The 18,487-nt window shown below is 36.4% G+C and overlaps 1 protein-coding gene across 1 annotated transcript in view; it reads right to left on the reverse strand.

The window, feature by feature from the left end:
* Window positions 1–2,298: 2,298 nt before the first annotated feature.
* Window positions 2,299–18,487, reverse strand: part of CTSO (cathepsin O) — a 149,629-nt gene continuing 133,440 nt past the window's right edge. The window contains exons 8-9 of the mRNA XM_053703770.1: window positions 15,306–15,398; window positions 2,299–2,803 (exon numbers count right to left, since the gene is read on the reverse strand). Of these exons, the coding sequence (XP_053559745.1) occupies window positions 2,769–2,803; window positions 15,306–15,398 (128 nt within the window). The 3' untranslated portion in view covers window positions 2,299–2,768. The remainder of the gene's footprint in view (window positions 2,804–15,305; window positions 15,399–18,487) is intronic.

Genomic DNA, 18,487 nt, shown 5'->3' on the forward strand with positions numbered 1-18,487 from the left:
TCTAGTATAGCATATGTCCTCTAGTATAGCATATGTCCTCTAGTATAGGATATGTCCTCTAGTATAGCATATGTCCTCTAGTATAGGATATGTCCTCTAGTATAGGATATGTCCTCTAGTATAGCATATGTCCTCTAGTATAGGATATGTCCTCTAGTATAGCATATGTCCTATAGTATAACATATGTCCTCTAGTATAGCATATGTCCTCTAGTATAGCATATGTCCTCTAGTATATGATATGTCCTCTAGTATAGCATATGTCCTCTAGTATAGCATATGTCCTATAGTATAGCATATGTCCTCTAGTATAGCATATGTCCTCTAGTATAGGATATGTCCTCTAGTATAGCATATGTCCTCTAGTATAGCATATGTCCTATAGTATAGCATATGTCCTCTAGCATAGCATATGTCCACTAGTATAGTATATGTCCTCTAGTATAGCATATGTCCTTTAGTATAGCATACATAGGGAACAGAAAAAAACAGGTGCTCACTTGGTTATATCTTAATAGATACAAGAAGGGATGACTTATTTGTGAAACACACTTCCAATACAGGTGGTTAGGACAAGTATTGTATGAGAATTAACAAATGTATAAGGTTTCCCTAAAAAATGTCAAATCACATAATATATTTCCTTATGAATGGATAGCGACCCAAACAGTTGAAAGACTTGAGAGCTGTGATTTCCTATCTATTAGATGACTTTTCATTTGAGAGTTGACACACCTAATTAAATAAAGTGATCACCCTGGCAACATCATGGGGTCAGGTAGTGGCTCCCTCTTATCCTTCAATACACATTTCTCTTTTTGTGAAATGTATCTATTAATTTATTCATATTGATCTAAAATGTTGAACTATGAAGTTTTATAATTCCCCTTCTACATGAAATGACCGAATCATATTTTTTACATTCTGTGAGGAGATTTACTTTTCTTTTTTGGGTTGCTTGTTACATTCATTTTTAACAGAGCATTTATTTGCATGTGTTTTCCTATATGGCAAGGTAAAAGTCTTGTTATTTTTTTTTAATTATTTTTTTTTGGGGGGGGGAGGGTGGTTTGGCTGAAAGTAAGCGTCAGCTCTACAATGTAAAATGTCCAGTAAGGTATTGTAAATTAATTGGTTAAAGTCCAACTAGACTTATATAGTTTCAGACTGAAGTCAAAGGGGCGATTTATGAAAGTACGAGCGGACATGATACAATGTAACGTATCATGTCCGCTGCACATCGATAAATGCAGACAGCATACGCTGTCTGCATTTATCATTGCATAAGCAGTTCTTGTGAACTGCTTGTGCAATGCCCCCCTGCAGATTCGATTGGCCGATAGCAGGGGGTGTCAATCAGCCCGACCGTATAGGATCGGGCGGATTGATGTCCGCAGCCTTAGAGCAGGCTGGCAAGTTATGGAGCAGCTGTCTTTAGACTGCTGCTTCATAACTGCTGTTTCAGCGCATCAAACACTGTTCGGAGCTTGATAATTCGGCCCCATTGTGTCTAAGGATCAGTATTAGCCATCCAAACAGGATGGTAGAAAAGCAGAAATAATGCAGGGATCCAAGCAAGGCAGCTAATGGTTATTGAAACAGGAATAAAACAGAAACTACATAAAAAGTAGAGATGTATAACACTCATAGGTAGCAGAGATGGAAGCAGAATTCTCAGAGCTTTTTATAAGGCACAACAGATAGAGAAGCCAAGTTAAGGTCAGACAAGGCAGGGGTCAAGGCAACAAAAAACGTCAATTAACAAAGCCATACCAATCTGTTGCAGGAGGTCCTTGCTGGTCAAGAGTACATTTCCAGTGGTGTCCAGCAGAGGCCATGCAGACTAACACAGAAACCCTTATAGGCTGATAGATGCCTAGACCACTATAGAATCTACAGAATAATTAGAGCTCAAATGCATACATAGTTGGAAAGAAATGCACCAAAACAAAAAGTAAAGCCCAGAGACTATGAGTACTAACTTAGATCCAACTCCCTCAAGACTGCATACAATTTGTTGTGGTCTCTACAGGAAAGCAAAGGGAGCAGCTTTTCCTTTGATATGGTTGCTAGGAGTCACCTGCTCTAAATCATGTGACAGTAGACGCTTTTATCTCATTAAATGCCTACACTAAGATTTTTAAAGTGCTCATTTTGTTTTTAACAGAATTTGTTTCTTTCTATGTTTACTTTGATTTAACATGTTTTTTTACTAAGAGAACACTCTTTCATATATGATATGATATAATAACTATCCTCTCCCCAACTCACATACACAACACCCATATAAACAAAGTGTATTATAAAATATATTTTAATTTATGTAAGAAAAAAATATACAAAATACAACTTTAAAATCATTTTTTTTCCAAATTTTTTTAAAATATAATTGTGGATAATGCGGTGTAATGGCTCTTCCAAAATGGGTCTCTACAACACATTCCCAATGTCATATGAATCATTTCAATCTCTATGCAGTAATATTGTGTAGGATATGGATAAGGTTTGGGGTTAGTGTTACGGTTAATGAAAGGTTTAGTGTTAGGGGCTAAAGTTTAGATGATAGAATTAGTGGTATTAGTTAACCCTGGACACTAAAGTGTTAACACAACATGGCAACTTGCTACATTTGCACTGAAATATTGCACACCATTTCTGTTTTTAAAGAAAGATGTCATAGTAACAAAAAACATTTAAGTTCCAATACGTTTTTCTCACAAGATGAAAATCATGTGCCAAGTTATAAAGACTATTCTTCAAAGTCCAAGTTACATGAGCGGAAAAGAAACCACATCTGCTATTCCTGTGAAGAATAAGATAAAGTTATGATGAAACCATTTACATGCCTCAAATAATAAAATAATGTATAAATAAACAATTAAATAAAATGGGATATATATATATATATACACAAACATACTGTATAATCTGTAAACATTTTTAAAACAATGCTTGAAAATGTATTGTGGAAGACTTCCACATATGATACAGTATATTAATCATAATACTCATGTGTTGCAGATATCATACATTCCTGCAGCACATTTATGTGAAGTAATAAATAGTTAATTAATCTTAGATTTTTCATAGTCAATAGTGTATTTGTAACATAGTAATCTGTTTCCTACCCATAAATTACAGCCTGTAGCTTTATTTATTGCATGAATTCAGATATTACGTTACATGCCCCTGTCATAAATAATGCAGTGAATGTTTTTTGTTTTTTTTGGGGGGTGTGGCATCCTGTGCTATATTGATCATCAATTTGTAATACCATTGATAAATAATAATATGATTGGCAATCCATAATGTCATAGAACTACTCTTCAAAATATGCTATCCTCATAAATCCTGCTGTTCTAGGTCCAAATAGGCCCCTATGAGCGTCCCTTTAAATAGCATTAATGTCTTCCATATCAATGGGATGTTATAGCAATCTGCATGATAATATGCCTTAATATTTAGAAAGATTTTGACATTTTTGTGATTCAGACAGAGCACAGAATTTTGAAAAAAGGTTCCAATTTACTTCTATTATCAATTTTGCTTGAGCCCATGTTCTTTGTTAAAAAGTTACCTAGGCAGGTGTCTGGCGCACTGGATGGCAGGAAACAGTGCTGCCATCTAGTGCTCTTACAAATGGATACAATTCTTGCAAAACTGCTGCCCATATAGTCCATGCAAGCTCCTGATCTTACGTCCCTGCTTTTCAACAAAAGATACCAAGAGAACAAAACAAATTTGATAAAAGGATTGAATTGAAATGTTGTTTAAAATTGCATGCTCTACCTAAATCATGAAAAAAATGGGTTTTGATGTTCTTTTAACTAATTGCACTTTAACATAGTGTGAAGTCAAGTAATTTACATCAAACATGTTATATGTTTATTTGATAAATCAATTTCTTTCATGATGGCGAGAGTCATAAGGTCATCACATGATGGATTACACTCCAGACTACTAGGAGGAGGCAAAAAATACCTCCATATGAAAGCTTTAAGCCAGCCCATTTCCCCTCAGTCAAACATATGGCCAAGTAGATGGATGGAAACCACAAAAGCAGGAAAGACAAAACAGGACAAATGAAGTGCAACATAAGTTCTGCCGCAAACTGTATAGAAAAAAGGGTGGGGCTCATAAACTCGCACCATAATGAAATAAATGTATCTGTAGGTCATCACATATAAGATTTTATAACCAAGCAGTGACGTCCACAAGACCACCATGTTTAGGGGGGACAATATAGTTAAGACAGGTGTGTTACTGATCAGGCACTACAGCTCGCAGTACTTTCCTGCCAAAAAATTCTTCTCAGGAGACATACATGTCTTTTGCTATCTGGTCTATAGAAGCTTCATGAACAAATGCCCAAGAAGTGGCAACTGTTGTAGCCTTGCCAATAAGGCCCTAAGCCAAGTAACTAAAGTAAATGCTATAACTCTATGTTTTTTGCGAGGTCCAGAGAAATGGCAAATAGAGAAGAAAGTACAAAATCTTTTGTGGCTTCAACATAGAACTGTAAAGCCCTCACTACATCACGTTGGTGAAGAAGACTTTCCTTAGAATTTTTAAGAGTTGAGCATGAAGAAGAAAACAAAATGTATGCTTACCTGATAAATTTCTTTCCTTCTGGATATGGAGAGTCAACAACATCATTCAATTACTAGTGGGGAATATCACTCCTGGCCAGCAGGAGGAGGCAAAGAGCACCACAGCAAAGCTGTTAAGTGTCACTCCCCTACCCATAATCCCCAGTCATTTGACCAAAGAGAAATGGAAAAGGAAAAACACAAAGGTGTAGAGGTGCCTGAGGTTTAGTAAAAAATAACTGTCTTAATAAAAGGGTGGGGTCGTGGACTCTCCATATCCGGAAAGAAAGAAATTTATCAGATAAGCATAAATTTTGTTTTCTTTCCTAAGATATGGAGAGTACACATAGTCATTCAATTACTAGTGGGAACCAATACCCAAGCTAAAGGACAAGGGACTAGGGAGGGAGAACAAGACAGGCAGACCTAAACAGAAGGCACCACCGATTGAAGAACCTTTCAGCCAAGGCAAAAGTATAAAATTTGGAAAAAGTATGCAGAGAGGACAAAGTTCCAGCCTTGCAAATCTGTTCCACAGAAGCTTCATTTTTGAAAGCCCAAGAAGAGGAGACAGCCCTAGTGGAATGAGCTGTAATTCTCTCAGGAGGCTGCTGTCCAGCATTCTTATAAGCAAAACAAATTATACTTCTTAACCAGAGGGACAGAGAAGTAGATGTAGCCTTCTGACCCTTAGGCTTTCCTGAGAAACAAACAGGGCAGAAGACTGGCGAAAATCCTTAGTCGCCAGTAGGTAGATTTTTAGAGCACGCACAACATCCAAGTTGTGCCATAGACGTTCTTTATGAGAAGAAGGATTGGGACAGAGAGAAGGAACAACAATTTCCTGATTAATATTTCTATCCAAAACCACTTTAGGAAGAAACCCCAATTTAGTACGAAGAACCGCTTTATCCACATGAAAGATAAGGTAAGGTGAATCACATTGCAAAGCCAAGAGTTCCGAAACTCTCCAAGCAGAAGCGATAGCAATAAGAAAAAAAACCTTCCAAGATAGCAACTTAATATCTATGGAATGCATTGGCTCAAACTGAGCCTGCTGCAAAACTTTAAGAACAAGAGTAAGGCTTCAAGGAGGAGCAACAGGTTTAAACACAGGCCTGATTCTGACCAGGGCCTGACAAAAAGATTGAACATCTGGCACACCTGCCAGATGCTTGTGTAACAAAACAGATAATGCAGAAATCTGACCTTTCAGAGAACTGACTGACAACCCTTTCTCCAGACCTTCCTGGAGAAAAGACAAAATTCTAGGAATCCTGACCCTACTCCAAGAGTAGCCCTTAGATTCACACCAATAAAGGTATTTACGCCATACCTTATGGTACATTTTTTGAGTAACAAGCTTGCGAGCCTGGATCATGGTCTCAATGACCGACTCCGAAAATCCACGCTCAGACAGAACTAAGCGTTCAATCTCCAAGCAGTCAGCTTCAGAGAAACGAGATTTGGATGGAGGAATAGACCCTAAATTAGAAGGTCCTTCCTCAGAGGCAACCTCCAAGGCAGCAGAGATGACATCTTCACCAGGTCTGCATACCAGATCCTGCAAGGCCATGCAGGAGTTATTAGAATTATCGATGCTCTCTCTTGTTTGATATGAGCAATAACTTGTGGAAGGAGCGCAAATGGAGGAAACAGGTATGCTATACCGAAATCCCAAGGAACCGCCAGAGCATCTATCAGAGCGGCCTGAGGATCTCTTGACCTTGAATCATACCTTGGAAGCTTTGGCGTTCTGCATAAACGCCATCAGATCCAACTCCAGCACCCCCCATTTGAGGGTTAGCCTAGAGAACATCTCCGGATGAAGAGCCCACTTCTGGGATGAAATGTCTGTCTGCTTACGAAATTTGCTACCCAGTTGTCCACTCCAGGAATGTGTATGGTAAATAGACAACAATTGTGAGCTCCTGCCCACTGAATAATCTATGCCATCTCCTTCATGGTTAAGGAACTCAGAGTTCCTCCCTGGTGGTTGATGTAAGCCACTGAGGTGATGTGGTCCGACTGAAACCTGTAAACCAGGCTAAAGACAATTGAGGCCAAGCCATCAGAGCATTGTAAATTGCTCTCTACTCCAAGATGTTTATGGGGAGAGCAGACTCCTCCAGAGTCCATAGTCCCTGCACCTTTAACAAGTCCCAGACTGCTCCCCAGTAGGCTGGCATCCGTGGTCACAATCACCCAGGAAGGTCTCCGGAAGCATGTGCCCTGAGACAGATGGTCCTGAGAAAGCCACAATGGGAGAGAGTCTCTTGTCGACTGGTCTAGATCTATCCTCTGAGACAGATCCGAATGGTCTCTGTTCCATTGTCTGAGCATGCATAATTGCAGAGCTCTCAAATGGAATTGAGCAAAGGGAATGATGTCCATGGAAACGACCATCAGACCAATTACCTCCATACATTGAGCCACTGATGGCCGAACAGTAGACTGAAGAGAGAGTCAAGAAGAGAGAATTTTGGATTTTCTGACCTTCGTCAGAAAAATTTTCATAGATAGCAAATCTATTATGGACCCTAAGAAAACCACCCTTGTAGCTGGAACATGGGAACTATTTTCCAGATTCACTTTCCAACCATGGGAACGTAGAAAAGACAGCAAGATCTCTGTATGAGAGTTTGCTTGTTGAAAAGATGGCGCCTGAACCAATATGTAGTCCAGGTATGGCGCCACTGTAATTCCCCAAGACCTGATCACTGCCAAGAGAGCCCCAGAATCTTTGAGAAAATTCTGGGAGCTGTGGCAAGGCCAAACAGAAAAGCCACAAACTGAAAGTGTTTGTCTAGAAAGGCAAATCTCGGGAATTTGTGATGATCCCTGTGGATGGGAACATGAAGATACGCGTCCTTCAGGTCTTTGGTCATCATGAACTGACCCTCTTGGACCAATGGAAGAATGGAACGAATCATTTCGATTTTGAAGAACGGTACCCTGAGAAACTTGTTGAGGCACTTTAGGTCTAAAATGGGTCAAAAAGTTCCCTCTGTTTTGAGAACCACAAACAGATTTGAATATAATCCTATACCCTGTTCCCTTACTGGTACTGGAACAATCACTCCCAGGGAGGAAAGGTTGTGTACGCAGTTCAAGAATGCCTCTCTTTTGACCTGGTCTGCAGATAATCTAGAGAGGTAGAATCTGCCCCTGGAAGGGAAGGTCTTGAATTCTATTTTGTAACCCTGAGATACTATGTCCACAGTCCAAAGATCTGGGACATCTCGTCTCCACTCTTGACACAACAGGGAAAGTCTGACCCACCACTTGATTCGATCCCGGAACCGACCCTTCATGCTGGCTTAGACTCAGATGAGGGTTTCTTTGATTGCTTCCCCTTATTCCAAGACTGATTGGGCATCCAAGAAGACTTGGACTGCTCCTATTTGGAATAGGGAAGGGAAGATTTTTGACCTTTGAAGTTACGAAAGGAACGAAAATTGCTTTGACGTCCTTTGAGTCTGTTCTTCTTGTCCTGCTGTAGGAAAGACCATTTTCCATCTGTAATGTCAGAAATTATTTCTGCCAGACCAGGTCCGAACAAGGTCTTACCCTTGTAAGGAAGCGCCAGAAGCTTGAACTTAGAGGTAACATCAACTGACCAAGATTTTAGCCACAATGCTCTGCGGGCTAGGACAGTGAAGCTAGACATCTTGGCTCCCAGTCTAATAACTTGCATGTTAGCATCAGAAATAAAAGAATTGGCTAGTTTGAGAGACTTAATCCTATCTTGTATCTCCTCCAATGGAGTCTCTACTAAAATTGATTTAGACAAGGCGTTGCACCAATAAGTTGCCACACTTGCTACTGTGGCAAAACAAACTGCAGGTTGCCATTGAAGACCTTGATGAACATACATCTTCTTCAAATAAGCTTCCAGCTTTTTGTCCATGGGATCCTTAAAGGAGCAGGTTTCCTCTATAGGGATCGTAGTTCTCTTAGCCAGAGTAGAGATAGTCCCTTCTACTTTAGGCACCATGCGCCAAGAACCTTCAATAGAGTCAGCAACAGGAAAAATCTTTCTAAATACAGGAGACAGGGAGAAAAGAATCCCTGGCTTCTTTCATTCCTGGGAAATAATCTCTGTCACACGGTCTGGGACAGGAAAAACTTCCACAGAGGAAGGAACATCAAATTATATAGTATACTAGACTTCTTAGGGTTGACAATGACAGAAGTATCAGAGTCATCTAAAGTAGTCAATACCTACTTTAACAGTACACAAAGATGTTCAAGCTTAAATCTAAAGTTTACTTCTTCAGTATCAGATGAAGGAATGATACTGTCTGAATCTGAGATTTCACCCTCAGAGGCTACAGATGTATCCTCCTCATCATACTTATGAGGGAGGGAAACCTGTGTAGCAGTAGGTGGAACAGAAAACTTACTATCTGAATGTCTAATTTTCCTCTTGCGTTTTACCAGCATAGGAAAATCAGATAATGCTGCAGATAACGCAGAAGATACCAGTGCAGCAAAATCTGCAGGCAAATAAACTCCTCCAGGAGGCTGAGAGGAACTGCAGGGCACTGTATGTGATGTCATAGAGGCTTGAGACATTTGAGGAGAAAGCTGTGGCATTGCCTGAACAGCTTCATCCTGAGAGACATTGGGCTCAGAGGGCAACAATGTATGTTTAAATTTAAGTGTTGTAGCTAAGCATGCAGCACAGAATTGCATAGGCAAAACAATTTATGCCTCAAGGCATAACAAGCATTTGTCAAACAAGTCCTTGTCCATGTCCATAATACTAAATAAAAAATTTCCTAAATTGTAGAAATTTTTTAAAAAGACTGTCACTTTAAGAATGTTTAATACCACATTTATACACAATTTGGCTGCCAGAAGTCTCTAAAACAATCATATAGTAGATCGACACTGAAGAGACTGAAATTCAATTACGCCGCTCCGCTCCGTGAATATCCGACAGCAGAGAGAAGTCACATGACCAGCAGAGAGAGGAAACTATGCAGCAAGAAAAAGGCACGTGTTTCCCTCTGCCTACAACATTTGAGCTTAATTTACACAAACGCTCAAGCAGTCTGTCAGTTAGCCTGTTCTAGCTAAGCAAGCAAAGAAAACCAACTGCCAAATTTTAAGTTTATACATAAATCCCTGTATAAAACATAAGCCACAGACATACTAATAAAGTATTTCAACAAAATTAGCACAAAGAGGAAAAACGTCCCAAAAAAGGAAAGATTAAGCCCTAGTCTCTACATACATAATGTGCCTGCCCACTGCCAAATAAAATCCTGTATAAAGGATTTTAAAAATGTCCCCATCTACTGCATATGACATATTCTTCTGAAGTGCAAGTCTCCAAGACCTAGAAGACAAAAGCACTTACCTGCAGTCTAGCTGTCCGGCAGGAAGACAGATCACAAGGCGTGAAAGGACACTTACTCCTTACAGAGACCTGTAGAAAAAGAAAGAACAGAGTAACCAAGTCTGGCTTTCTGTACCATGGGCAGCAATGTGTTAGGAAACAAAGCAAGGACTATTTCACAGCTGCCTAACTGCTTAAAAGCCACCACTACTCTACTGAAGAGATTGACGTGGACTCAGCTAAACCTAAAAAATCCTTGCTTGCAGGGAAAAGTACCTGAAAAAGGAATTAATTTCTTCAGACACCAAACTTCACCTCCTCCACCGACAGAGGCAAAGAGAATGGCTGGGGATTATGGGTAGAGGAGTGACACTTATCAGCTTATTCTCCTTTTGCGGGCCAGAAATAATATTCCCCACTAGTAATTGAATAACGTTGTGGACTCTTCATATCTTAGAAAAGAAATCACAATTTATTGATTGATAGTATTAGTAGATAGTACCTTAGGAAGTAAAGAATAGTTTGTTTGAAGAACCACCTTGTAAGATGACAATTGTAAGATGCAGCTGACAGTTCTGAATCCCTGGTTCAGCTCTGAGGCTGGAAATATAACAATTACACAAAAGCCAGAAAGGCATTAGCTTTCATGGAATCTTGAAGAACTTGAGACAGGAGGAATCTTCCCCAAAGAGGTTTAGATCAAAAGTGTATCTGATACACCTGAGAAATGATCTCCAACACCCAAAGATCCTGAATAGAATCTCTCCAGAGCCTCTCAAAAGAGATTTAATCTGCCCCCATTAGAAAGTGTTCTGGAATGGGGGGCTGTACCTTCATGTGGAGTCGGAGGTGGGAGTGGGCTTCTTGATCTACTTGCTTTTAGACCAGTAAAGTTTGCATTTCAAAGAGTTTTTGGAAGAACCTGATCGTTGGGCAGAAGAAGAGGAAGGTCTTAAGTTTTTATGCTGCCTAAAGAAATAGAAAGTTCCCTTGCCATCTGTGGCAATAATTGCATCTAATCCTGGACCACATAGGATTGTACTCTGAAAGGGGAGAGATAAGAATCTGGTTTTAGAGACTATGTCTGCCGACCAAGAATTGAACAATAAGGGTTGTCTTGCCAAAACAGCCATAGGAGCACTCTCTGCATTGATGCATATCGCCTCATCTGCTGCATCACATGTAAAGCTGCTTTGGGTTTAAGATCTCCTATAGAGGTAGTTCAGCAGAAACAAGCTCCAAATGGTTGTCACACCAGAATGCAGTAGCTACAGCTACACAAGCTACAATGACATCTGGTTTAAACATAAAACCTGCTAATTTAAATGATTGTTTGTGAAAGCCTTCTAATATCCTCTAAATGAATGATTGCTCTACCTAGCAAATTTAGCAATTGCTTCATCCACCTTAGGAATAGATTCCCATATTTCCATTTTGAGAGTGGAATAAAGGGAACACCTGATTTATTCCATTATGTAGAAACTAGATCTGAAACAGTGAAGTTAGAAGGCTGTTTGAGGGACACCTTAAAGAATGTACCTATTATTTTAATAGGTTGTATTTCAATCATCCGGTGAAACTGAAATTAAAGCATACATTATTTGCCACTGCTTCGATGGGAGGGTCTTGGGTTTTTGAAAATCCATTCTTTGTATTCAAATGTACCCTGTTTTTCTGTAGGGAACTGAGAAGTGTTGTTCCTAAGAGATGTCCCTGATGAGATAAAGGCCTGTGAAGGATCACCTTCTGCCCCTTGCATGAGCCTGAATTTGACTGCTGGAGGCATAACAGCCATCAACTCAGTAAAAGTCAAGTAGATATGGTCCTTACATTTAGGAGAGAGTTCAGTAGAAACTTCTGGGGTATTGCCTACAGAGACTGCAGACCCATGGACACTCTGACCTACATCAGCTCTGCAATATCCTATGTAACATTAGGCCAAGACTCAGCATATGAGGTGAATAGATAAGCAGGGGACACACCAGAATAACCTTACAAAGTGCTCCATAAGAGTTGTTAGAATAAGGACTACAGTAAGTAAAAGCTACTGTTATATCTGAATAGATAGCAAGCACAGAAACAATATAAGGGTAAAATAATAAGCACTCATATGAACAGAAGGTCATACCACCTCCAGTGGATATGGAGAGCTTCCCCAGACCTGATTACGAAGCAAGTAGAGAAGAAACAGGAAGACACTATTTTTAAACCATACTGCACTAGTGGTACCGTTGGGTATTAAAATTAATCACCGCTTTCCAAAAAATGCAGGTGAGTAACAGAGGGGTACATTAAGGGCTCCAATGCTTACCTCAGCTACAGATGAACTGCTTCCAGTGGATGAGACCATCAAAGGCAATGCAAGCACAGTGCCAAATATCTCACAATGTGCAGCCGTTTTAGACTAGGGGACTGTATTTCACCTGGGGGTCTGCAACAAAAGGAGCAGCACACTGTAGACCACGGGATTTCATCCGTGAGGTCTATGACATCTGCACACCGAGAGAAGATTTTCACTGCCTGGCTGAAATTATTTTCCTGTTCTTTGTAGGCATTCTGAGGGGGAAACTGTGTAGATCAACACCTCAGAGTTCACCTCACTCCATTCTGGAGGAAAAAAAATTGACTGAGGGGTTCTGTGAGGGTGGGAGGTATTAAGGCTCTGGAATGTAGGGTTGTTGTTTACCTCCTCCTAGAGGACTGGAATTTAATTCCAAATGTAATTTTCTTGTGGACTCTCACCATCATATGAAAGAAATGTGTTCTTTTTTTTTTTCATTTTATTTTAAATACATTTTTCTGTGATGAATATCTAATTAGGAGTATTTCTGCTTGATTAGGCTAGACTTTGTGCACTAATAAACATGTGATGTTTCTCTGCTAAAAACTATACAATCTGTATTTTATTTCCTACTTTAAATTTAAACATTTAATTATTTTAATGAAATTTTTTTAGGACATTTAGGGCTAGATTACAAGTGGAGCGCTATTTAGCGCTTACACTAGAATGCTTATTTCGCTGGAATTAAACTATTTGGGCTCGTCGGATTGCTTTTGTATTATGAGCTGAAAGTAAAAAGTTTGCGCTCTCACGCAAACCTGATGCACGCAAACAGGTCAATGTAGGAAAAAAACTTTTAAAAAAAACTTGCACGCTAACCCAAACTCATATTCTTATATGCGCTAACCCGACATGAAAATATGAATATTTCACATTTCAACACTCTGAACAATGCAGAATATGTTATATTTATTAAAAAATAAATATTTCTATATATGTATCTAATGGCATTTTGGTAACATATATATTTATACCTATGTGTATGTATGTATGTATATATATATATATACAGGTAGCCCTCAGTTTACGCCGGGGTTAGGTTCCAGAAGGAATTGTTGTAAATCGAAACCGTTGTAAATTGAAACCCAGTTTATAATGTAAGTCAATGGGAAGTGAGGGAGATAGGTTCCAGGCCCCTCTCAAAATTGTCATAAGTAACACCTAATACATTATTTGAAAAGCTTTGAAATGAAGACTTTAAATGCTAGATAGCATTATAAACCTAATAAAATAATCACACAACACAGAATATATAATTAAACTAAGTTAAATGAACAAAAACATTTGCTAAACAGCATTATAAACCTAATAAAATAATCACATAACACAGACTTCACTTGCATTTTTCTGCAAACAGTTCTTTCTATGCATTCCAATCTGAACTAAGTTATAGACAGGAAGATCTTGTTCCTTTGAAATCTGCTCGATAGCTCAGGTCTGGTTAAACTGATTAATTTCAGCTTGCTTGGCTTTGCTGCAACACAAGCAGACAGCTCCACCTACTGTCTATTTTAATAAATTAACTGCTTCTCAATGCTTTTCAATAGCAGTCACATGACTGGAAAAAAAAGGTTGTTATTCTGAAACGGTGTAAATTGAACCTTTGTAAAACGAGGGCCACCTGTATATATATATATATATATATATATATATATATATATATATATATATATATATATATATATATATATATATATATGATTCTAGATATAGATATATACAGATATATATATATATATATATATATATATATATATATAGGAATATGTATTTAAAAATACTTAGAACATATTCTGCTATGTGCAGAACATTGGAATATTTACAGTAAAAACAGACTATAACACTATATTAAAATTGAATATTGCAGAAATATGGTTTTACATCTTTTCATCTACTTTTTTTTTATTTTAAATTTTTATTACAAATCCAACAATTTCAAGTTACATAAAAAACAACGAAAAAAAAAAAAAAGAGAGAGAAATGCCAAGTCTTCAATTGCAAACTATAAAAATTGGCTGTGCAAACAGCAACATTTTTATAGTTTGCAATTGAAGACTTGGATGATCTGCACTTTCTTTTTTGTTTCCGTTGTATTTTATGTAACTTGAAATTGTTGGAGTTGTAATAAAAATGTAAAATAAAAAATAAAAAAAATAAAAAAGTAAAAAGTAGATGAAAAGATGTAAAACCATATTTTTGCAATATTCTCTCTCTTCATCTACTTAATTGCTCCAATGAACCTATGTGTCTATATATGTGTACATATGTATTTATGTGTTTATATGTGTATATATGTCTGTAAATACATAAATACACATGTATATATACACTGTTTTCCTCTGTTTATATTTGAAATTTCCCTCAGCACCCTGGTCAAGGAATCAAGTTTGTGTGAATGAACTTGTCTCTACTATATATATATATATATATATATATATATATATATATATATATATATATATATATATATATATATATATATATATATATATATATATATATATATAATATATATATATAATATATATATATATAATATATATATAATATATATATATATATATATATATACGTACATACATACATATCCATCTTTAAAGATTTATATGTATGTATAACAATGTTAAAGTCATTTGGCTGCCTGAGATATCATATCTTAAGCCCTTATAACTTTTGTGTGCAATATTTTTTTAGAATAATTTATAGTAAATGTAAATGTACTTTGTAATGTATTTTTGATGCGTTTTGAGCAACTATTTTATTTCACAAAACAGTGAACTAGAGCTCTGAGATTGCGGTAATGATTCTACTCAACTTGTAATACGATCATTATTTAACCTGTGTGCAAAAGATTGCGAACACCCTCACGCAATCATTTGCGCTCCACTCGTAACATAAGGCCTACTTAGGATTAACAGATTTCCATATATGAAATTATTTATTAACAATAAATAAATGGCTTAGCCATGTCTGAAAAACGACTTTATTAGCTTAGCTAACTGATAATTAGACCAACCTGCAAACTTACCACACATATTTTCACCCATTTTAATGTAAACATATCCATCTTTTCCCCATGTTGTACCCCAGGAATTTTTCACTATCCAAAAAGGGATATCACCTAAAAAAAGATATAGACTCAAATTAGATAGCAACATCAATATATAATAATAAGCTACATTATCCCTAGGAAAGCATCTTTACACTCACAGAGATATTACCAACCAAAAATATACTCTTAAAATGATATAAAATCACAAGAGAACATAATGTCCATCAAATCTACATGTAATAGCATTAATCAGGGTGCGTAAAAATCAAGAAAAAAAATCAGATTGTTTTTTAAATTAAAATCTGTTTCTTTTTTAAATTTAAATCAGATTTTTTTATTTAAATCAGAGTTGTTGTTTTTTTAAATAAAATGCCTTTTGAGGAAAAATCTATCTCGAGATAGCTTCTATTTAAGATACAATATAATCTATTCTAACGGTTATTCATCCTGCAAAAATAGATTAGTTTCTGAATTATATAGCAAGATGCTGTATATGTATGGCTGTGATATTTAATGTCTTTTTTTGGTAAATTAATTCCAATAATACATTCACAATGCCATGCTCTCTCAGAGGTCGCTCTAAGATTATTTTTTATCTTGAACATATTATCACATATAATTGTTTTTTTAATTTTCAAAACTGTGATTTTGTGTCGGCAGAAAAAACATGCCCCTTCTTCACAGCAAAAATGTTATAAAATAAACATACATACTGTAGTCGAGAAATAGATCTTAAAGAGACATAATCATGTAAGAAAACTTGGATTTCAGATAAAGAATACAATTTTCACATATTTTAGATTTATTTCTATGATCAAATTTGCTTAATTCTCTTGGTATCCTTTGTTGAAGAAGATCAGTGCTCTACTGGGGCCAAGCTAAACACATTGGGTAAGAAAGTAACAAGAACTAGCTCACAGTAAAGCATTGCTTCTGAGCCTACCTATGTATGCTTTTAAACAATGGATACCAAAAGAAAAATGCAAATTAGATAAGAAAAGTAAATTGGACATTTTTTAAAAATTGCATGTTCTTCCTGAATCATTAAAATTTAATTTTGAATTTACTTTCACTTTAATGCCATTGCTCATCTGCATGTCTATGTACACATAATCAACCCATACTAAGTTTCAAGAAGCTCAAAGAATATAAGGTTGGTTGGAGTGGAATAGATTTGCACAAGGACCTAAGTGTGAGGAGGGAGCGTCAAGCATTGCAAAATGAAATATAATGGTTTTGTTTAAAGTAAGTAAAACGTAATTGTTATTAAGGTAATGGCTATTTTTTTAGTTAAATAAAACTATTTAAATTGTTATTATTAAGGTAATCAATATTTTTCTCCTTCTAGTACAGCTGAAAAGTTGATCACATGTGAATGAATGACTTTTTAAACTGGAGATAGTTCACCTCCCAATAATTTAATTAATTTCAAAGATTAATCTATGCATATCAAATTATATATAACCAAATCAGTAATGGTCTGATATAACTGGAAAAATAATTTAAAAAGTTATTAATCTAAAAATTTAAACAATTAAGTTTGGTTTTACTGACTAAGGATTTAAATTGTGATTTAAATCAATTTGATTTAAAGGACACTGAACCCAAATGTTTTCTTTTGTGATTCAGATAGAGCATGCAATTTTAAGCAACTTTCTAATTTACTCCTATTATCAAATGTTCTTCATTCTCTTTGTATCTTTATTTAAAAAGCAAGAATGTAAGTTTAGATGCCGGCCCATTTTGGCGAACAACCTGGGTTGTCCTTGCTGATTGGTGGATAAATTCATCCACCAATAAACAAGTGCTGTCCAAGGTTCTAGACTTTCTTTTTCAAATAAAGATATCAAAAGAACCAAGAAAAATTGATAATAGTAGTAAATTAGAAAGTTGCTTAAAATTGCATGCTCTATCTGAATCACAAAATAAAAATTTTGGGTTCATTTTGGGTTCAGTGTCCTTTAGAATTAGTACAATAATATTATGCTATTTCTGCTAAAATAATAAATAATGTATTCAATTTTAACCCCTTAAATACTTATTTCCATTTCCATATTTCCATTTCCACCCCTTTCCTGAGCTGTTTTGGAGTTTTTAGATCCTGCTCAAATTGAATTCCCACTGTATGCCCTTTTTCAGTGCAAAGCCCACAGATTAAATTTATATTATTATTTTATGTATATATCATGACATTTGAGAACTCTACAACATTGACAACAATGTGAAAACATTCATATTGTATTAAAATTTTAAAAGTGTTTGTACTTTTTTTTAAAACTCTATAGTGAAAAGAATAAGGGGTTAGTCTCATATTAAATGGCCTTTTGGTATATTTATATAATAACTTTGATGTGCACATAGGGGCTCTCATAACTCTTTCTTCAAATAAATGCACATGTATTCACACCAGGTGATCCCTATTACCACAGTGATTACCAGGCTATTAAAATGTATATAGGGGTTTCATTTTGAGGAGGGGTTTTGGGGCTTTAAAACTAAGGGAAATGGGGGTCTCTAGGCCTTTTTTGAAGGTCTGTTATAAGGTTATATGTTAAAATGTGTATTTTAGTATTTTATTTTTTTTAATTGTGCTTATACTTTATACCCTTTAAAGGGACACAAAACCCATTTTTTTTCTTTCATGATTCATACAGAGCATGCAATTTTAATCAGCTTTCTAATTTACTAATATTATCATTTTTTTCGTTCTCTTGCTATCTTTATTTAAAAAGCAGGAGTGTTATGCATAGGAGTCAGCCCATTTTTGGTTGAGAACCTGGGTTATGCTTGCTTATTGGTGGGTAAATGTCAGCCTCCAATATGCAAGCGCTATCTATGGTGCTGAACCTAAATGGGCTGGCTGCTGAGATACATTCCTGCTTTTAAAATAAAGATAGCAAGAGAACAAATAAAAATTGATAATAGGAGTAAATAAGAAAGTTGATTACAATGTAATGCTCTATCTGAATCATGAAAGAAAAAAATTGGGTTCAGTGTCCCTTTAAGTGTTTCTAGGACTTAAAGAAGTTGTGATTCAGGGGTTTAAATACCCCCATTTATTTGTAAAGCTATATGGTCTGCAGTGTTTCTCAGTGTCAGCTCTCAAGTACCCCTAACAAGCCAAATTATCAGCTGGTGGAAGAAAGCAGTTTAGTAAC

The sequence above is a fragment of the Bombina bombina genome, chromosome 2, assembly GCF_027579735.1.
Source record: "Bombina bombina isolate aBomBom1 chromosome 2, aBomBom1.pri, whole genome shotgun sequence".
Classification (NCBI taxonomy): Eukaryota; Metazoa; Chordata; class Amphibia; order Anura; family Bombinatoridae; genus Bombina; species Bombina bombina.